General features: G+C 40.5%; 1 protein-coding gene across 3 annotated transcripts in view; it reads left to right on the top strand.

Annotated features, from left to right (window-relative positions):
- The first annotated feature begins 36 nt into the window (after positions 1–36).
- Positions 37–22,869, top strand: part of LOC101863181 (uncharacterized protein YMR196W) — a 33,284-nt gene continuing 10,451 nt past the window's right edge. For 2 of the 3 annotated variants that reach the window (XM_005097166.3, XM_013081838.2), the window contains exons 1-13: positions 71–495; positions 4,017–4,258; positions 5,333–5,501; positions 5,909–6,077; positions 10,106–10,247; positions 10,725–10,819; positions 11,314–11,520; positions 12,709–12,905; positions 13,218–13,329; positions 19,906–20,027; positions 20,316–20,432; positions 21,261–21,403; positions 22,581–22,698. In XM_005097166.3, coding sequence (XP_005097223.1) covers positions 490–495; positions 4,017–4,258; positions 5,333–5,501; positions 5,909–6,077; positions 10,106–10,247; positions 10,725–10,819; positions 11,314–11,520; positions 12,709–12,905; positions 13,218–13,329; positions 19,906–20,027; positions 20,316–20,432; positions 21,261–21,403; positions 22,581–22,698 — 1,839 coding nt within the window. In that variant the 5' untranslated portion in view covers positions 71–489. The other variant, XM_013081840.2, reaches the window with a different exon arrangement.

The following is a 22,869-nucleotide window of genomic DNA, read 5'->3' as shown; positions in this document are numbered from 1 at the left end:
AAATCTACAATTTATTTCAGAGTTATGTCCCTCTGTTTCCAATGTTTTGGGTTTGGGTCGTAGGGTAAGTTTAGCTGAGTGGAGGCCGGTTTTGGCTTCAGATTTAGATCTAGAGGAGTTCGTTTCTGAAATCAGAACTAGATCTACAAGTCACATAACATTTTTTTATCCTAGTACCCTTCCATGACCAGTGCTCATTTTTATTTCTTCAGGAATGGACAATGCATGATAGAAGTTCAAAGATTACACTGCGGTGCTTCGTAACGTCGTAACCATGACCATCATGTCCATGTCAAAAAAGTGGAAAGTCTCATCATCGTTGTCCCCGTTTGCCTTGCGTTCGGCCGCTTATTCAAATTGGTCTCATCATCCTCCTGGAAATGGAAAACAATTCTCTTTTTCTTATGCAGAGGGGCAGATATATTTATTGAGACGCTAGTTTACGTCCATGCATCAGAGAATGACATCCTGCAACTGCAAGTTACCATCATGAGGGTAATGCAATAGAATCTAGATTCTAGATCTCTAGATATCTAGTCAAAATCTAAATCTAGATCTAGATCTAGATATCTAGATTCTAGAATCAAGGGCGCTTTTTCGGTAGTTCCCACCCCGCAATTGTTTTTCGCCGGTTTTGGCCTCAAGAGTAGGCCCTACTGTAGGGGGGGGTTTTCAGGAGGGGGGGGGGGGGGGGGGGGGGAGCAAGCCCCTGACCTAATAAAAATATAGGGGGGGTTCAAGGGGGCCTCCCTGAATTTTACCATAATTTGATGTTTTGCAGTTGTTAGGTTTGATATGATATCGTAGCTCGTCGCGCATCGAACGTGTAGATCTCGATGTAGATCTAGATCTAGATTCTAGGTGAGGCTCAAATAAGGGGGGTGGGAACTACCGAAAAGGCACAGAAAAAGATATTAGATCTAGGTCTAGTTTTCAATACAGTGGAGTCCACTTACAACGAGTCCTGAAATTTAACGAAAAGTCTGTTATAAAGACACTATTGGAAAACCCCGTTTTTTTCTCTTCTTTGTCTTTGTAAATACAATAGATATATGTACTGCTATATAGCGCAATCAGACAAACATGATGTGAGTCGGTTATAGCGGAATATTGCTGCTGCTGTGCTCAGCACATAGGCCAGTTATTGATAAAACCTCGCCAGTTGAGAAATTTGTTGGTGATCTAGTGAAACCTTACACATCAACTCCTTGAGCGAAACAAAGAATGGGAGAGCCCACGTGTACCAACAATGAAGGCTGAAGTGAATGAGTGGGGAGGGTGTGGTATGCGCAGACAAACTGAACGCATCGCGTCTAGATTATCTAGGCCTACCACTACCATGCCTCTCACGTTTCCGATGCGGAGACGGAGAGGTCACAGTGCTGTGATGGATGGAGTGAATGTGTGACGCATGCAAGCAGACGGAACGCACCAGGGGTGTGGCGTGGTGGGGAACAACACAGCGGGCGAGTTAACCTAGCTAGAGCCCTTAAACCTTCAACATTGCAAGCGATAGATAGAAACCAGATTCGATTTTTGATCAAGCAAGACCAAGAGGTCGTGTTGAACAATATCATCATTAGGGGAGATAACAAAAAGAAATAAACAGGACACCATACTATAGGCCTACTGTATTATTTCCTTTGAATTTATTACTGGATCCCTTATAATGAGAATCCTGGTATACATAAAACGCACATTTCCCACCGGCCCCCTCCCTTTCGTTATAACAGGGTTCCACTGTAATAGATCTAGAGAATCTAATTGTGCCAATTTAAATTGCTTTTCACTAATTTCAGTTTCACCACTTTTAAAGTTTTCTTTAATTTTTAGTTTTACCCCTCAAATTTTTTTTGTTAGATTAGATGCCTATCTGGCCTTTTCTAAGCCAGGATAATAAGGTTTTAGCCCCAACGATTAATCTACGACATGGAGTATGGGTTTTGGTTACACACGAGCACATTTTAAAAGTCGGATAGATCTATATCCTGCCTTTAAAAAAACCCAGTACTTTATACTATGCGTGCCGATGCCGATACAATATTTTACATGTAGCAAGTGAGATGGATGGTGAGCAGTGAGAGAGAGAGAGGGGGGGGGGGAAATCGGGGGGGGGGGGGGGGCGTTTGGTTCATTATTCCTGTTTTAGCCCCAGTTAATAATGCTTAAGAAGGAATAGTACGAAGGCGAAGACAGTGAGTGGATGCATACAAAACATACCAAACTATCAAATTTAGTGACAGTCTTAGAAATTGATGCATCTTGTTTGAACAAATATGAATTACCAAAAAGGACAGCCACATGGACAGAAAGTCTGGATTTTCGGTATAGTTGAGTGTAGATCAAATCGATCTGTGTTTTCCTGTAGAAAATAGTGACGAAAAAACTTTAATTCCCATCAAAAGTTAGTTGCCCCTGGATAGACCATCTTCTCTGACAGTTTAGAATCTTATTCTTCTTTAAAGCCAAAGGAGATCAGCTCTTTCCTGTTTTGCATAAAAAAGGGGTCCTCTCATCAGCTGTATTAGAATTGCTGTACAGGGGAGACTGTCGTAGTCCATGAAAATAGATATATATCGTGGGTAATAATAATAATAATAGATAGCATTTGTATAGCGCATATCCCCGCTCAGCAGCAGGCTCTATGCGCTTTACACTATATTATTACCCCAGCAGACCATAGAACACTCCGAAACATTCTCAGCTTCCCGGGAAGCATACAGCGAAATGTCATTTTTAATAGGTTCACTGCACCTCCACATCCGACTTCGAGAGCCATTTATGCAAAGTGCTGTGGAGGAATTTGAGCGTCAAGGAAAAGTTATTTGAAAGTTTTTTTCTGCACCTCAAGCCCATTTTTCCCTTGACTGGCCCCCTGTGTATGAATGCCCAGAGACCAGTTTTCAAAACGTGGGTGTTTCAGGAGGAGTGCGCCAACATTCCACTGGCTCAGGGGGCTGCTACTCCTCATGCCCCACCCGTAGGCTGCAGTAGGCTAACGTTATTTTCTTGTATTAAAAAAAATAGTTAAGAACACATTCTATCTTTATATAAATCTAGATTTTCTAGAATATTTAAAAAATCTATACTGTGATGGCTTTAAATTTTCTGACCTATAATTTAATAAACTTAGCCAACTAGAATCAGGGTATTATTTTTACCTTCGTTCCTATCTAATGCTCAGGGAACAACTTTGTTTCTTTTTCATTTTTATCAGTTTTACGCCAATTTTTAAAACTTTATATAAATATATTTGATATTTTATTCGAACTATATAGACCATAGAACAATAGGCCTGATTGTGTTGTAATGACATGCGTGTTTTGAAAAATCTGGGTAGTTGCAGGGCTCTATCTCCCTCCCCCTCATCATATTCACATTGTATTTTCAATGTGTGTATATGAACGGAGGGGTTTTCAAGTCAAGTGTACTCAAATATGAATTTGATGTTATCAGTTACTTTTTTTTTGGTTGTTTCTTTAATGTGTTTTTGTTGAAGAGACTAATAGTTTTCTATTGTTCTCTAAAGTTTCAAGTTATTCAGGAGTCAGTTTAGAAAGTGTTATACTTTTATGAGTTACATAGAACCACTTTTCTATCCAATATAACTTTATTTAATAATTTATATTTGGTTAGTCATTATTTCTCATTTACTTACTTACTCTCTCCCTATACCGTTAAGTACATAGGCGGAGAGCAGTCGTTGCCTCGCTTGCCTGTCCCTGGCCACGTCCTCCAATTTTTCATTTAGAGTCAAAGAATAACATTCTAGCCTACTATCACAGAGAGCTGTGAATATTTTTCTGCTTGGAGAATTAGAATTTCTCATTTTAATAGTTTTGTTTAGTTAGTGAGTTATGAATTATTAATACTTAAAAGTAGGAAATACAATCATGGCTCAGTTTCAAGAGAAGTTCCCAAAACTGAAAGTTGATCTGGTGTTCTAATTTCATTATATCATCTTGTTCAAAATTTTAAGATGTTTTTTAAAAAAAATGTCTTCCTTCTTATTTCAGAGTTTCTTTAGTATGATGGCCTCCTCATCAGGCCTCGGCAAACGTCCTTCAGCCTCTAAAGATGTTGATGCTGGAGCTAGCAGCAGTCAAAAGAGAAGCCGGTTTGCTGACGCAGTTTTAGCTCATGGTGAGAAGGAGCAAGGTGCAAAAGAATACACAAGTGATCCTTTATTCTGGGGACCGTACCTGGCTGAAAGGCAGTGGGGTACCGTCCGGGAGGATTACTCCCTTGGTGGAAACTGGTGAGTCCGCTTACACAGCAACAGTTTGTCGGGTTGTTTTTTTTTGCTTTGAGATAGGGGTAGGTTGCAAATTGGATGAATATATTTTCTTACTTCACCAATTACTTCCCTTGAATGAATATCTAATTTGAAAAATCTGTAACTTTTGTTCTTACTTTCTCCATATATAGTTCAATCCGAGTGCCCATTTGGCTGTCATGGAAACAGTATGCTATTTGCTTTTTGCTTTGTTATTAGTCCTTTGAATTTACCATGCATCTTGGGATACCTTGATTGAGTCTCCCATAAAAATGAATGAAAGAGACATATTTCCCCTGTGTTGAGTAGTGTCGTACCTAACCCGTGATCATGAGATTAGGGGTTCAGGGGTTCGAGCCTCAGCTCAGTCCGATGCTCTGTCCCTCGGAAAGGCACTTTACAGGAATTTCCCATTTGGCTTGGTCCTTTCGGAGATGGACGTTAAACTCTGAGGTCCCGCTTCTTAAATAACCCAATAGTGTTGATAGGGGCTGAGTAAACTGACCAGTGCATTATGTCACACGAGATACGTGTTTAGAAGAAAGGACAACCTGGGCTTTATTATAAAGGTATGTCATGTTGGGCATCCCCTTTTTTTTCTTCAGCATTTCACTCAAACAAAAATAGTACATAAAAAGTCGAATGAGTGGCCTCTGTTTAGTCCTATTGTCCTGTTGATACATGGCCGTGTTACCGGAAATGGTCAATGTTAGCAGCTTAGTTTTGTGTCTTTGTGTTATATTGTTCAGTTTATAGGTGCACATACATTTTCTGAGAGAGTGAAGGGATGCTGGCTGCTTGATAAGGCTTCTTGTTAATTTTTGGTTGTGTAAACATTGAAACAGAAAAGTGACAAAAACTTGAAAGATGGTGAGAGTCTAAATCTGGATACGTCACTTAATAGTCATTACGTGTATTATGTCTTGTATGTATTCATCACTGAAACTGTCCTTTTTCACTGAAAATGTTTTAAAATGACCTTATGCAGTTATGAGCGCCGAAAACACTTACAAAAAAAAATTGTCCTTTTTCAATGCTATAGTCTTTTTTTTTCAGCTGGGATTACTTGAGCCATGCCGAGTCTGCAAAACAAGCCTACCACTGGGGGGAAGATGGACTCTTGGGAATCTCCGACAAGTTTGGGCTCCTGTGTGCATCTGTTGCATTGTGGAACCACAAGGACCCCATTCTGAAGGAGAGACTATTCGGTCTGACTGGGAATGAAGTGAGTCCAAGGAAACTTTCCTCTGGGGAGTGTGTTATGTTGAGGGGTTGTTTTTTTTTCCATCTTGAACAGTCATGGGTTCCCCATTTTCGTTTGAGATGCCAATTGTCTTTAGTGAGATTTTTTTTTAATGTGCGCAACAGTGTTAAGTATGACCGAACGTTACTGAGAGCTTCCTTTCTCTAACATAGAGTCAAAGAGACAGATAAAGAGTAAACAATGGTTGTTGCTACAAATAAAAGAGGATGTATTTGTCGACATTAGTAACAATAATGAAGGGCATGTAAAGATTTGGTTAGCCCTACTTTGCAGGGCTGAAACAGCCCACCTCATAAATGACCTAAATTATGTTGAAGGGAATGTACAACACAATTACAATTAATATTTTTTTCCTTCCCCTCGTCCAGGGGAACCACGGGGAAGATGTGAAAGAGCTGTACTATTACTTAGACAACACTCCGAAGCACACGTACATGAAGGCCTGCTACAGGTACCCACAGACAGAGTTCCCGTACGGCCCTCTCCTACACCACGGACGTAGTCCCAGGGAAAGTGAGCTGGAGATTCTGGACACAGGTTAGTCTACCCAACAGGGCAGTATGCTAGGAGGCAGAAGGAAAGGCAAACAGAAGAACAGATGAGAAGACAAGAAGCCCTTTGAAAGGCTGAAAATAGAGAAGGATGGAAAGAAATGGTTGCCCGATCATCCTTGGTGCCCCAACAGTCATCTAAGACTAAGGGATAATTAAGTAAGAGTATGGCCATCATGGCAGAGCTCTGAAAAAGGTGTAGTAAATACTTTACACCCACATCGACTCATTTGCGATCATTATGGAGATGGGCTGATTAGACTTTGCCTGTTTCAAGGCCAATCCAGGCTGTGTAAGGTTATTCCTCTCAGGACTGAGTTACACAACATAATGTCCTCTCCATGTAGGAATTAATAATTAATACTAATGGTAATGCCATGCTTTACAGTATTCTCTCTCTGCACTTTACAACTGCTTTACAACTGTTACTATCCCAGTTATCCTTAGAACATTCGCATCTTCGTTGGAAGTACAGGATGATCCCCCCCAAAAACCTGTACAACTTCTTTTGGTATTATTTTCCTTCACACTGAAGTTTTGCGTTTCAAATTTGCACACAACATTTAGAAGATATTTTTAGATAAATCTGCAGAATAGATTTGCCCTGCATAGCATGTAAAAAAGCAACCCATTTTCAGATACAGGGTGATCCAAAAAAAACTTTACAACTTGTTTCGTAAATATCTTTCTCCATACTGAAGTTTTGCGTTTCAGATTTGAACGTAACGTTTGGAAGCCAAAAGGAATTTGTCTGATACGTATTTTAGATAAATACATTGAATGGTTTTACTCTATATAGCTCATTAAAAAAACAACCCATTTTCAACCTTGTCGCCATTTTCGTAGCATGACGCACCAGTTCGCATTAGGCCTACCACTAAAAGTTGCACCAAATGCACCTTACTGCAAGCTACAGCAGTCCAAGAAGTCAACAGAAGTCTGCAGATATTATTTTTCCCAAATTTTGTTTGCCTGCTGAGATCATGGCTACGTTTAGTAAAGAGCAGAGAGCTTTTTGTGTTGAACATTACCTCTCCACAAACTCACCATCCCTGACATTTTGTAAGTTCTGCGCACGCCATGGAGAGAATGCTTAGTTGCCCTCAAGACCTTTGGCGTCATGAGTAGAGAAGTTCAGTCAGTTTGGATCTATAGCAAATCAAAACTAAAAAGTTCTTTAAAAAATGACCACTTTAGGTCGAACACGCACCATGCGCAGCCCTTTAAAGATTTCAGAAGCCGAGTCCCATGAGACGTCTGTCCGTAGATGATCTGCAGCTAGGACTTTTCTACACATCAACAGTCTGCATTCTCATGGCATATCTTAACCTACGACTATACCATGTTCATCTTCGCTAGGCCGACATGACATGGATCAGAGCATGGCAATGTGTTCTTGATTCCTCGATTGTCTTGTAAAGAGGGATAATTTCCTCGATGACATTTGGTTTAGTGCGAAGCCCATTTTCACCCTGCGGTATATGTTAACTTAAAAAATGCTGTCTATTAGGCACCCCCACTCTTGTCTCTAGAAGCTATTTTTTAGTGAACATGTACAGTGTATGTTGTTTTAAAAGCTCATGGTTTAGCAGGTCTCATGTTAGGGCGCCACTGAACATTTCGAACGACGCGTTAAAAATGTGTCGAGTCCGAAGGAGGGAATGTGGAGCACTGCTTCTAGGAATTTCAGAATGAAATCATTAGGTTTTTAAAACTCTGTAAAGGAAATTAAATATTGTTTAAATGTCAAAGAGAAAATAAAGAAAAAGGTCAACTAATCTTTTCACGACTTCCTTTACATGATTTTTAAACATTGGTGAACTTTGCGTTTTGGGTGCTTTTTTCTTTTAGCCATTTCCATTTTTAAATCATGTTTCTTCTTCGTGGATTTTATATTAAACAAATTCTTTTTGAATGAATTATGTCTGTTCCAAATTACAGCATTCTAGAACAATTTTTTCATGAGATATTCAGAAAAAAAGTTGTTAAGTTTTTTTTAGGATCACCCTGTATGTCCCCCTTTTTGTAGCATGACGCACTAGTTCGCATTAGGCCTACCACTAAAAATCCCTACGATTGTGCCATATTGCAAACTACAGTGGTGTAACAGGCCAACAGAAGTTTGCAGATAGTTTTCTCAAGTTTCCTTTGCCTGCAGAGATTGTGGTTAAGATTAGTAGAGAGCAGAGAGCTTTTTGTATTGAACATTTCCTCGCCACCAACTCATTTCATAAGTTTCACTCAAGGAACGGAAATAATGTTAAAGTGCCCTTAAGGCCTTCTTTGATGTCAAGGCTGAAAATGGTCCATCAGTTAGGACCAGTAGAGAATGGAAACTAAAAATTCCTAGAGAAACAACCACTTCAGGTCAAACACACCATTCGCTCACCTTTAAACGTCATCGGGGTGCAGAATTCAGTAGATGAGCCCCATGATATGTCTGTCAGTAGACGATGTCTGGAGCAATGACTTTCCTACTTCTCAGCGGTCGGCGTTCTCAAGGCAAATCTTCATCTACGACTGTACCATTTTCCCGTTCGCGAAGCTATTAGAGGATAGCAATGTGTTCATGATTCCTCGATCGTCTTGAAAAGTGTGAACATTTCCTCTTTGACATTTGGTTCCTTGGCATAGCCCATACTCCTTTCAGGTTATATCAACTCCACAAATGCTATTTCGGCAACCTCACCCCCCCGCCCCCTCCCCTATTGTCTCTAGAAACAGCTCCATACTGTAAGGTGTACAGTGTAATATGTGGCTTTGACTACTCATGGTTGAGTGGATCTTTGTGTTTGGCCTCCACTGAACATTAACATTAAAATGTGTCGAGTCCAAAGGAGGACATATAGATCATTTGTTCTCTGAATTTCAAAATTAAACAAATATTTTTTTAATTCTGTGAAAGAAAAGAAATATTGTTCAAGAATTACAGGGATAGAATAATTAAATTTTGTAAATAAAAGGAAAGAAAAAAACAAACAAACCAAGCGTTCCATGACTTTGTTTATAAGATCTTTTAACACTTTTCCTAGCGCGGCTCGTGGACGTGGCCTCACTGAACCGAGAGCCGCAAAATGCATCTCGGGTAGCTCGCTGTCTATTCCAATCCAGTAATGAAAAGACACGAAATTCTCGGCCGATCCAAGTTTTCAAGATAATAGAATAGACTTCCTGTTAGCAGATACGAAAGAAAATATAGCACTGAGAGACGATTTTTAGTCATTTCAGCGCTTTTTTTGTCCTCTTCGAAACGTAAAAACAAAAAAAAAAGCCCTCCCCTGACATCAGTATATGTTTCATATTTTCACTTTTATGTTAGGCACACATCCATAACTTTCAGCATTTTTTTGCATTACTTGAGGCAACGTACCTGGGAAGTGTGAATGATGCTGTTGTACTTTTTTTAGAGATATGACCTTTCAAAGCTGGAAAATTGTTGATTTTATGTGACACCTCCGATATTGCACAATTACTTTTAGAAACCCCAAACTAATATAATTGGAATAAATCTTCAATATTGTATCACCATCTGATAGATTATATTTTAACCTTCGGTTTGATGGGCCATATGATATAGTTGGATGTTTCAACATTTTTCTTTTGTGGGGTAGGGGCATAAAAAAAAGAGTTAAACTGATACATTTTACATTAATAGGTGGTTTTTATAAAAGCCATTTCCGTTCTCCAAAATAAGTTTCTTCTTTATGAATTTTATGTCAAACAAATTCCTTTTGAATGAATATTATCTGTTCCAAATTACAACTTTCTAGTACAAATTCTGTACAATAAATTCAGAAAAAAGTTATACAGTTTTTTTGGGGAGATCACCCTGTATATAATGCAAGCAGCCAATTAAGTTCTCAAATACTAACAAACTGACAAGATCTATTACTGTCTATCGCCTTGTGCCCATTCCCAGTAATGTTGGCTTTTCTTTCTTTCTTTGTTTGTTTGTTTCTTCTTTTGAATTCCATTTTCCCATTAATTCCCGGTTCTTTTTTGTTTTATATACAGGTGTATTTGATGCCCACTCCTACTGGGATGTCAACATCGAATACGCAAAGCCAGCCACTCACAGTGTGATCTGTCGTATCAACATCTTCAATCACTCCGCAGAATCAGCCAAACTAGACATAATCCCACAGTTCTATTTCAGGTGAGTGCTTGGATGCACAGTTATAACAGATATAATGATTCTCAGTTATAATAGGCGTAATATCATATAATATGTAAAAGCATGTTCTTTTCTGACTTTAGAGTTTCGGCTTCTGCACACATTATTTTTTGAAGAAGAAAATGCTGCCATTTTGACCGACCCATTTGATCAGTTTGTCCAAAATCGAACATGCTTTTTTTTTTCTTTCTTTTTTTTTTGGTAACAGACCCAAATGTGCTAATGCAGTTGTGAGCGCCATAAAACATTTTCCCCCAAAAAGTCGCAAAACTATTACTTTTTTGTTTTCTGATAGACCCAAATAATTTTTTTTGTTATCTTTAAAAGACCCAAACTAGGGGAGGGGGGGGGGAGTTGTTTCTTATAGATTCAAAATATTGTTTTTGTTTCCAATAAACCCCAATTTATTTTGCCACTTTATGATTTAATTTTGTTTTGTTTTGGGTTTTTTTGTTCTAGAAACACATGGAGCTGGCCCAGGACAGGTCATAATCACCCGGCACCGGTGTTCCAGGCAGTGGGAGATGACTCGGTGGATGCTGTGTATGACATGGGTTGGTCATGTGTGTGTGTGGGTGTGTGTGTGCGTGTGTGTGTGCGCGTGCCTGTGACCCAGGCAGTGGGAGATGACTCCATGGATGTTGTGTATGACATGGGTTGGTCATGTGTGTGTGTGTGTGTTTGTTTGTGCATGTGTGTGTGTGTGTGTGCGCGCATGTGTGTGCGCGTGTGTGTGTGACCCAACACCAGTGTTCCAGGCAGTGGGAGATGACTCTGTGGACCTTGTGTATGACATGGGTTGGTCATGTGTGTGTGGGTGTTTGAGAGAGAGAGAGTGAGAGAGAGAGAGAGAGAGAGGTGATTTGAGTGGAGGAGTGTGTGTATGATATGGGTTGGTGATATGTGTATTGGAGTGTATGTGTATTTGTATGTTGTGAGTGGGAGAGAGAGTGACAAAAAGATATTCAACTTTTAAAAATAATATGAATAATATCCATTGCACAAAGTATGTGTGATGGACAATTATTTCTTTCTTTGGCGGGCACAGGAATCTTCCGGATCAATTTCCACCACTCCAAGAACGTGACCTTCAAGTCTCTCCTGTTCACTGACAACAACTCTGTCCACAATGAGTTTGCCAGTTCTCAGCGAGGGACGGAGGAGCCTCAGGGAGGAGATGTGACGACAGACAGAAAGAAAAGCAAAACCGAGACTCTTGGGAAGAAAGATGCATTTCATAAGTTTATCATTAAAGGTGACAATGTCTGGTGCCCTAGTGCATGAATGCTGAATGTATTTTTCTGCCATAGTAGGCTTCTTGTATGTCTTGTAAAGGTCTCAGAGCGAATTGTGAAAATGTACTATATAAATATCATGTATGAGAAAAACAAAGTTAAAAAAAACCCAACTCACTGTGTATTGTGGCTTATAACTCAAGCGATTTTTAAAAATCAAGACCATTTCCCCCACATTATACATGCGACTTACAGCCAGAATCGGGAAATAGGAAGTAATGCGGAATATGATTTTCCATGGATGGGACACCAATATTCTGAACACTTGACCACTGTTGGAAATCATGCAGACCAGTTGGAAGGGGCAAAGAGAAGGTTACATTCCAGCTTAAAGCCGACTATGAATAATAACATTTTCATTGGTGCAAATCGGAAGCTAATTGGTGACAATTAATGCTAGAAATAGGCGAAACTCGCAGAGACTTATGTGGGAAACGGATTATCATGCAGCCACCAAGAGAGTGTCGTGTGTAGTGTATGGAATACCTCTGGCAGCCAACTGGCTGGCAGTATAATGGGGTGAATTTACATTGGTTTAATAGGGACAGTATAACTCAGACTGTTGGCGGATTGCGCTGTAAAGGCACAAATACTATGTTCATATAGGTATTCCTTTTCATATACTAGCAAAACCTAGTGTATAATTGTGGAGAGGGTGGGGGGAGATGCGGTATAACGAGTTTTGACTGTACTATTATATAGACTGGTGACTGTGGTGTAATGGTAAGGCAAAAGCACAGTGCACACAGAAGACTTGAGTTTGATTCCCAGGAGGGGAAGTTTTTTAAATATAATATGTATTCTGTTTTTCTGCTGGGATGCTCTATGGCTCTCAGTCCGGGTTGGCCCTGAAAGGCAGGGTTGTGGCATCCCTTCAAGAAATGATCTGATTTGTGTTGATTGAGACTGATACAGTTATGATGATTAGTCATATTATGCCCTCAATCTTTGAGTTAAATAACATCAGTTGCTGAGTTCTACCTTCAGTCATTGAGTTATATAGCATCAATCACTGAATTATATTTTCAATCATGGAGTTATATTCCATCAATCACTGAATTGTACCTTCAATCACCAAGTTATATACCCTTAATCATGTAGTTATGCCATCAATAAATGAATACATTTTTTCCCTTTTTATCCCCCAGGAGACAAAAGCGGGCTGAGAGCAGACGGCACAGGTACCAAGTTCTGTGCCTGGATGTCTGTGGAGATGGAAGGCAACACGCAGACCTCCGTGTACTGGCAGATCTTCCCAGCCGACCATGTGGTGGAGAAGGTAATTTCCAAACTGGACAACATCATCAAGTCACAGAAGTCGAAAGCGGAAGATTTTTACGCCAAAGTGAGTCATGGCAGTGTGAGCGATGTGTCCTTTATGGCGTGAGTAGATCAATTTCTTTTGTGTTTCTTGTCCGGAATTTTTTATTTTCAGTTTTTATGTATTAGATATTGGAGTTTTTTTTCTAATAAATAGCAGGAAGCTTGAGCACAAATGGTAAGTCGTTTTTCTTCATTCCCCTCTCTTCTTTCTGTCTGACTCTTTTACATTTTACAGGCACTTAATGACTATTATTGTGTCATTATACTTCTCTTTGCTCTGACAATCTATTTATAAATATTGGTTTTTAATGTAGGATTCTTGATCTTGGTTCAGGTGATACCAAAAATGGCAAAGGCGGAGGAAAAGAACATTTGTCGACAGGCCATCGCGGGACTTCTGTGGTCCAAGCAGTACTATATGTACAACATGGACATGAAGAACAAAGGTCAGATCATTTGTGTTCTGGGTGTGGTTTGCTCCTTCTTCTTTCCTATAGAGCATCTTTTTTCCTGATCTCTCTTTCTTTCTTGTGTTTGTTACTCTTTTGCAACACCTCTAATCTTTGGCACTTACATGGCCTTATTGATTTTTTAAAATTTTAGTAAAAGTTGGGGGGGCTGTCATGGCCTAGAGGTAAACTCACTTGAGATGTTTCACGCAGCTTTTGCCAGTACCAATTTTTTCCCAATAGGCGGTTCATGCACCAACTGCGAGCACAAGTTTCGCGTTTTCTCCTTGGTAAAGTATGTGTGAAAACACTGCTTGAACCTTCTCTTACCAAGCAGCTGACCATTGTTTTGTTTCGTGCAAAGTTAAACCGGAATTGGCAGGAACCCCTGGAAGGAAAGTTAGTTACACTGAGGCCCTACTTGAGTTTCTCTGGCATGTCTTTTCTCACAAAATTTCGTCAGTTTGATGGCAGTACATTTAGTTTTAGCAAGAGTTTTACGGCACTTGCAACACAATAAAATCAAATAAGCGCTGAAGATTAGGTGTTACAAGAGAGTAACAAACACAAAAAAAGAAGTAGGAGGGATCAGGACGAGAGTTGTTTGATAGGAAAGAAGGAGCAAACCACACCAGGGCACCCGTCAACCACCCACTTGGCAGCACAAAAAAGCAAACATTTTTCAAGTGACAGTTCAGAAAATTCTGATTATGATATTTCATACCATGGGAATCCTGATTTCAATGTAAATGAGCACCAAAGCGCTCATTCTGATAGAGAGTGTTCTAGATCTAGACTAGGGTTTCAAATGCAAAATTCTCTTTGTCTGGAGCCCTGTTTTTTTTTACACTGAAGTGGATTAGACTGCTAATACATATAAGGATGACCATATTGATTACCAGCCTATTCATGAGTTTGGACTTTTTATTCATTTTGAAACACAATACACAATAAAAGACACACATAAGGTTAATTTTTGGGGGAGTTTGTTGGGTTTTTTTTACACAAGATATTATGTCAAAAAAATTTTAGCTTGCATATTTTCAAAAAATCATTTTTTTAAAACTATAAAAGATATTGCCTTTCTGTTTTTTTGTGTCATATTTGGCATGTGTAGATCTGTTATGTGTGTAAAAATGGTGGTTTTATGTCTTTGGGAAGGGTGTTGTTTGCAATGTTGAAATACCCCTAATGCCAGTCTTCGTCACATGTAGACCCGAATAAGGCCCAGTCTCCAGTGAGTTAAGGTGTTCGCCTCTCATTCAATAGGTCCCACATTTGAATCCACATAGCGACTGAAATTTTTCTTCTCTAAAATTGTCTCCTTTCACCTCCTTTCCTGCTTTCTAGCAATGTTCTGTTGTCTCCTTTCGCCTCCACTTTCTCCCCTCACCTTCTTTGCCCTCTCCTCTGGGCTCCTGACTCTTTCTGTAGCCTTTCTACTGTTACTCCCTGGCTCCTTCTCACTGCTGTCTTTCAGCCACACCCCTGATTCTACGGTAGGAAAGATCTAGACCTAGTCGTCTCGGACAAGGGCGAAAAATGTCGGAAGTCCTGTGTGCAAGTTGCGCATGTTAGAGATCCCTTGGTGGTCCAAAATTGCTAAGAGTAGGCTTCAACCGCTACCCAGGCAAAATTCAAAATTTCCTACCAACTGAAAATGTTTAATGTGTCCCGCATGCTCATATGACCTTATGCAGTTGCGAACGCAGTAAAACACTTACAAAAAAAGACTTGCAACATAATAAGGTCATATAAGTGCTGAAGATTAAAGGTGTTGCTAATTTGAAAAAGAAGGAGGAGAGATACTGATGATAGATTTTTTTTATAGGAAAGAAGGAGCAAACCATACCAGAGCACCAATCAACGACCCCCTCAGATTTCTTTTCAGTGGTGTCTTTTAAAAAAATTTTTTTTTTAAATTGGACTCTATACTGGTAGTATCATGTAACAATTGCGTGTCAAAATATCTGTATGAAATTAATGCCACATGGCACTTGAAACATTTTTTCCCCATAGAAATCTATAGAAAGTTTTGTTTTGTTGGCTCAAAACAGCATCTTGCAGTGATATATTGTGCATGAGAAAAGAAACTATATGTGTCACAACGCGGTGGAATCGGGCGCTCGTCAATTTTGGGGCTTGTAGAGTTATTGGTATCATCTTAAAGTGTGTTCATTTGTCTTCCTTTTGATGAAAAAAGTATCCATTTATCCTGAATACAGGTCAAGATATTTGAAACGGAAGGAGGTGGGAGTCACCTGGTTTCAGAAGTAAAATTTGTAAGAAAATGGCCACCAAAGATAAGTTATTTCCTTAGCTTGAGAGTCCATGGAAATTGAAAATTTACATGTTTTGTGCCTTTTATCAACGTTTTTCAGTAAAATCCACACCGAAATGTGTTCTTTAATGGGCATGAAAGGTGTTGAGCCAAAAAACAAGAATTCGATAAAAATTCACAAGCCTGCGGAAAATGCCAGTTACTTCACTTTGATTATTTTGAAGAGCGCCTGATTTCACTAGGCTGCCTCACATATTAAACCCAAAAGTAGAGTCCAGTTCTCTCATCTGTGGTGTTGTATTTCATTGTGTTGGTTTATGATCTCAATTTAGTGTTCTTTATATGGCTCTAATCATTTTCATGTAAAATTATATCCAGACAAAATTAACTGCTTATGACGTTTCACTTAGTCATGGAATAAGTGACATAAGAAAAAAGAAAGAAAAAATCAGAATGTTTGATAGTTAAATAAAGAGAAGGGCCAAGCAACTTAGACTGATAGAAGTCGTAGTGAGAAGAAAAGAAGTTGGGCCTACCAGTAACACCCACTGACTACCTTCTACATATACGACATGGACATATGACTCTGTGTGTGTTATTTTATGACAAAGCCAAAAGTTATATGGAGTGGAAAAATTAGGGTGGTGTTGGTAGCCTAGTGGTTTGGCTATGGGACCCGTAATCGGGAAATGCGGGTTCAGGGGTTCGAGCCTCAGCTCAGTCTGATGTTGTGTCCTTGGGAAAGGCACTTTACACAAATTTCCTATTTGGCTTGGTCCTTTTGCAGATGGATGTTAAACTCGGAGGTCCCGCCTCTTAATAGCCTAATAATGTTGATAGGGGTGTTAAACATATACCATTTCACCATTTTTAGGTGGAAAAATTAGAATAGATATATCAATAAAGTTACTAGAGTGACTTGACCACTTGCGGCCACAAGCGAACATTCCCCTCTAGCTAGCACTGCTTCTGCACTAAGAGATTCCCAACTTGATTTTCGAGGAGAAAAAAGCCGCAGGAAGGGCCCTGACCTGGCCGGGAATTTAAAGACTTCAAGTATAGAGTGCAGTGTGTGTTTTCTGCACAACTTCGGCGTACCACTTGGCGGCCAGCAGCCCTGGGTGCGGCCGACGACGAGCCAACGATGCGGCCGCCTGACTTAGGTGCGGCCGAATCCATGCCCGTTAGGCGGCCAGGCCTTAAACAAGCTTCAAACACTTGAAAACATGACAAACAATGAAGGGAATCAATAACAAACGCATAAGGTGCAATTTGAAATATAGCAGGCCTACATTCAACTTTAATGAGATTCAACAGACTCTTGATCAGAGCAGGCAAACGAAATGGAAATCAGTGACACAGAATGCAAACGGGAACGTTCAAAATTAAAGAATGGTACATACAACTTAAACAAGATTCAATCTACTTTTGATCAGAGCATGCAAACAAAATGGAAATCAATGACAGCGTAGATCTATGCAAAAAAGTGCAAGGATGGTAGATCTAGATCTAGATTTCGTATACTCTTGATAAGAGCAGAACGGACAAGTCTCACGTCTCTGGCCTCAAGGTACGATCTCCACAGCCATGCTGACCAAGTGAATCCCCACTCTCCTCATTCACAGTGTCTGGCCTTCCTTCCGCTTCAGCCAATGCTGGCATTTCGTTTCCAGTTCCGACCATGTTGCAGTCCTCCACCTCTTCTTCATTCATCTCACGCATAGCATATTATTCTCTTTCTACTCCAAGTCCAACGACTGGTCTTTTGTTCCCATCTCCGTCTCTCTCAAGCATGTCTTCTCTTTCTGTTTCTTCTACTTCAACCACCTGTCTTTTGTTTCCTATTTCCTTCATTGTCAGCAGCAACACTGTTTCTATTTCTCTCCGTCTGTGGTCCGACTCTTGATCCTTCATCAAGTTCAAGCGTTTCATTGTCCATGTGTCATCTCTGTGGAGTTTCATGTCTTTCCACAACCCCCACTTCAGCAAACATGGATTCCTCAGTCGAACATTCTTCTCCCATGAAATTTTCCAACTGCAGGTCATCTTCATCAAACAGTATCATTTCACTTTCATTGATACCTGCACTTGTACATGTATCATAGTCTGAATCGCTCAACCTCTTCTTGGATTTGTTTCCCTTCACTTTGGACTTCTTTTCTTTTTCTTCTTCTTATTGTCCGTCCCCTTCTCCTCGGCTAGTCTCCTCTCTTCTTGCATCTTCTTTCTATTTTCTTTCTCCACTTTGCTTCTTCAGCTCCCCTCGCTGTTTTTCTCTTTCCTTTCCCGTCTTCCATTTCTCCTCTTCCATTTTGGCTCTACTCTGTCCACTTTTCTCATTTCCATCTCTGCTTTCCTTTTGATCTTTCTCTCCTTGTTGATTAAAGAGTCAATGAATTTTTGTCCACTGATGAACGATGGAAGGTTTTCCAGCGATGTCTTTCTGTTGCCGCCATTATTCCTGCGTTGCAAAGTAGGAAGAACGAAGGAATCTTTCAGTCTCAGATTGACTTGGCATCTCCCCATCCCTTCACTGACTGCTTGTTACACATTGTCTAAAGCTTCTTTTGTCCCCTTCGGTTTCCCACTCATTTTGAGACTTGCTTGGGAAAACACATTTTTTGGATAGATTAGTGTTCACTTCATGCCATACTTGAGTTTTTGTTTGAGTTGGCCTTTATCGTCTCTAATGAAAACCAGTAGGTCATTTAGGCAAATTAACGTGCTGTTACACTGGGATATGAAATGTAACAGAACTTACTATCCCATCTAGTCACAGTGTACTAACACCGGGCCAACCTGTCATAGCACTCGTCCCATAATGCCGACGCCAGGTGGGACAGCTACTAGATCTAGATTGCCAGTTTTTTTAGTCTTAGGTATGACCTGGTCGGGAATTGAACCCACGATCTTCCATTCCCGAGAAGGACGCCATACCACTAGGCCACTGAGTTCGGTGCCATGCTTGAAAATATCGTATTGTTCCGTTACCAGTAGATCTAGATCTAGCTTTATTAAGTGGACAAACAGCCTACCCCTATCAAGCACAAGGTCTAGATTCTATCTCAAGACTTTAGCCTTCATTTGACTAGGGCTATCTATCATTTTGGACTCTGGCCGCGGCCAGGACCTCTACTGTGAAGCCCATCCTCGGTGCGGCCGATTCGACCGTATGTGGGCCCACATGAAAAATTACCCTGCCCTGGCTGCGTCCATTGACGTTTCTCCGAAAGTTTACGTTTGAGCGATATTTATACAATGTTAGGCTTAAAAACATGCATTTTAAAACACAGAAACCACACTTAGTTGACAAAATAATAATATTTAGGTTGTGGTAAGAGCTAATGAAAAACTCACCTGAAATTTCACGAAGGGATGTTTTCTGGGTTGAAAAGTTCAAACTCGCATCACGTGTGTCGGAACAGCGGGAAAGACCGGAAATGAAAGTGAATGCATTGGCAGACCCAAGAGAAGCTACAGTGGTTTATTCAAAGCCTTACAGCAACTGGAATGTGAGTTATGAGAACTTGCCGCACACCAGCAGTGGCCGCGAGGGGGTCACGCTACTCTATGTGGAGGAGGGTACTTTTGTTTGGGGGGAACCTCAACTGTGTACTGGGATTGGAAAGGGGTTTGGGGGCGGGGGTTTAGGGGACCATTGTTTATCCACTCTAGAGGCTGCATTTTTGGCCTACTTTACAAACAACTTTGCAGATGGATAAAGGGTGTGGGTGGTTGTCGGGTGCTCTGATGTGGCTTGTTTCTTCTTTCCTATCAGACATCTTTCGTCTTTATCTCTCTTCCTTTTTTTGTGTTTATTACTCTCTTGTAACACCTCTAATCTTCAGCACTTATATGACCTTATTGTGTTGCAAGTGCCGTAAAACACTTATTAAAACAAAAGGATAGAGGGTGCCACTGGCAGGTCCTTCATAACTTCTTTACGTTCCCACTGTTGTTTCTGACTGTATGCCATACTTGTTTCCAGTTAAATGACCATTTTTGTTTCGATGTGCTTCTCTTTCCTCAAACAGACAAACCCAACGTTTGACTGCCTACTGGGAAGATGGCTTCCACTTTCATTCAAAATTGTTAAAGATGGCTGCCCGTTGTCAGGGAGAAAAGTTGTCATCTTACACAGGAGGACTTCATGGAGATTGTCATTAAAACATTTTTTTACTGAGAAGGGGAAAGCGTGAAATGGTCATTTGTACAGGTAGTTGTCTTAGCTGGCCATTAGAGCAGGTTTGACTGCAGATGCCAAAAATAGGTCTGCTTTCTTTCTTTTCCAGAGATGCACCAAATGTACCAAAAGGAGTACCTGAAGTCGGCTCTGGGTCAGAAGAGGCTCCAGTGGAATCACCTACACTGCCACGATATTCTCCTCATGCCTGATAAGTGGGAGTTTCCATGGGTAAGAAGATCTGATGTGACAAATATACTTGATACCCCTCCCCCAACCTCTCTGTCTGTTTATCATTATCTGTCACTGTTTTTCTATCCATCCTCTAGCTCTGCCTGTCTTTCTCTCTGTCTGTCTCTCTGTCTCTGTCTTCTCTCTTGTCTCTCGCCCCCACTCCACCCCGCTCCCCCCCCCCCCCCGACTTCTTTTTCTCATCTCATTTCTTCTTTCACTCACTCATTCATTTCTTCTCCTTCGTTGCATTCACTCTCAAACTTTCATTCTATCTTTCTCCTCCAGTTTGCGGCATGGGACTTAGCCTTCCACTGTGCTCAGTTCAGTCGTCTGGACATGTCATTCGCCAAAGATCAGATCCTTCTGCTACTCTCTGATCGCTACATGCATGCCAATGGCCAGGTGAGACACGCACACTCTCTGTTTATTTTTGTCAGTTTTCTAAAACATTTTCAATATTTTTTTTCAAGTGATCTACCAATATTGCCATTGTCACATGAAAAATGAATATGTCCTTCAGACTCTGCTTTACAAGGTGATTAAAAAACATTGGAGTAAGCCTTTGTTCTGGCTCGTTTTTGTTTTAGTAAGAGTCTTACAGTACTTGCAGCTACACAACAAGGTCCCATAAGGGCCGAAGTTTAGAGGTGTCGCAAGAGAGCAACAAACACAAAAAAGATAAGGACGATAGATGTTTGATAGGAAGGAAGGAGTAAATCGCACCAGAGCACCCGGCTATCAACCACATTTTTCTTATGACAGCAGTACTATGCGGATGGTTGGCGGGTGCTGTGGTGTGGTTTGCTCCTTTTTTCCTATCAAACATCTATCATCCTGATCTCTCCTTCTTCTTTTTTGTGTTTGTTACTCTCTTGTAACACCTCGAGTCTTCGGCACCTATATGACCTCATTGTATATCGAATGCTGTAAAACTCTTACTAAAAAAAGCAGTAGTATGAAGCATCTCTTCATTGTGACCGTATAACTTTTTACTTTTTTCTTCCTCTGGTATCCTTTGGATGTTGAGGGGAGGTGCAGGTTTCATTCCTGTGTTAAGTGTGTAGCATTTGTGATAAATATGTTATGTTGTTCCAGGACCTTTTTAACCCCATCCAGCCAGGTTTTTCTTGGTCTTCTTCTTGATTTGAAGCTGGATTCACAGATGTAGTAAGCACTAGCCACTAGTTGTTTCTGGGGCATTCTGCAACAACATTCTTGAACCATCCACAGATTCCAGGTTGTGAGTTTGACCTGGGAGACCCTAACCCGCCCATCACAGCCTGGGCAGTGTGGAAGATGTACAAACAGGACGGGGAGAAAGACTTGTCCTTCCTCAAGACTTGCTTTAACAGGCTCATTTTCAGCTTTCAATGGTCAGTGGCTCGCTCTTCTGTGTCTTGAGATATGTTTTCTCTATGGTGCATTTTGAGAACGCACGAGATAGTTTTTTTTGTATAATAATATGCCTAATGGTTTTTTTGTGCTTTCTTTTCCTTATCTTCATTGTGAATGTAAAAGTTGTCAGTTTTTAAAAAATTATATGTCTGATGTTAAATGTGCCTTTTTGCATTCTTTGTTTGTTTTTTTGGGGTCTTTTTGTACTCTTTATTTTTGGGGAACAGGATAGCTTTGGAAGTCACGAAGCTTTGGCGACCATTTTCTTGCTAATTTTACCTCTAATAACAGGCGACCCCCACCTCCTTTGATTACAACAATCTTGACTTCTGTCTAAGACAGATTGATAATTTTTCATCAAAGACAAATAAACAAGTTTTTAGATTATACCAATAACTCCATATGCTCATAAATAAATGAGCACTTGATTCCACCATGTTATGGCACATGCTGTTTCATTGATAATTTCTTTGATCTCCTTCTTCTTCAAGCACCGAGTCTGAAACATACATTTCGGAGAGTGGTCGAGGGGTTATGGTGTTTGCCTCTCTTTCAATTGATCCCGATCTTCTCCAAAATTTTCTCCTTTCGCCTCCTTTCCTGCTCTCTAACAATTTTCTATCATCTGCTTTCATCTCCACTTTCTGCCTCCACCCCCTCACCTCCTTTGCCCTCTACTCTGGCCTCCTGACTCTTTCTACAGCCTTTCTACTGCAACATTTTGGTTACTCCTCAGTTCCCTCTTACTGCTGTCTTTCAGCCATGCCCCTGATCTTGTGGCTGGTAAGATCTAACACCTAGCCTTCTCGGAAAAGGGCAAAAATCTCAGAGGTCCTATGTGCGTCTCGGAGGTCCCGTGTGCACGTTAAAGATCCCTTGGTAGTCCAAAAACGATAAGAATAGGCTCCGGCCGCCACCCTGGGAAAATTCAAAATTTCCTACCAACTGACAATGTTTAATGTGTCCCTTGTGCTCATATGACCTTATGCAGTTGCGAACATCATAAAACCGTTACCTAAAAAAAATATTTTAAATTACTTTGGGGATCTTTGTTCGTTACTCATTCCTCTGCTGGGATGATCATTTTCGGTTAAAAAATTGTCCCGCGTCCCATCTAAGCTTCCCGCAAGTGATGTGGAACTGTAAATTTCTCAGGTGGACCAGGCTGGACCCCACGTCCAGTTACCTGTATGGCAACGGCTTCATGGGCCTGGACAACATCAGCCTGTTTGACCGTTCGAAACTGCCAGACGATGTCACGTCACTCAAACAGGTGTGGAGGATGTGTGGCTGTTGTGAGGAGGAGGCAGAGCTTTTGCTTTCATTCGATGTGGCCTTCTTTTTTTTCTTCTTCTCCTCCTTCTCCTCTGTGACAATGAATATTCATTTCTTTCTGCAAATTCAAAGATATCTACTCTCTCTTTCCTTCCTCTCCCCCCTCCCC

The sequence above is a fragment of the Aplysia californica genome, unplaced genomic scaffold, assembly GCF_000002075.1.
Source record: "Aplysia californica isolate F4 #8 unplaced genomic scaffold, AplCal3.0 scaffold00148, whole genome shotgun sequence".
In the NCBI taxonomy this organism is placed as follows: Eukaryota; Metazoa; Mollusca; class Gastropoda; order Aplysiida; family Aplysiidae; genus Aplysia; species Aplysia californica.
This window is presented reverse-complemented; position numbering and strand designations above follow the sequence as displayed.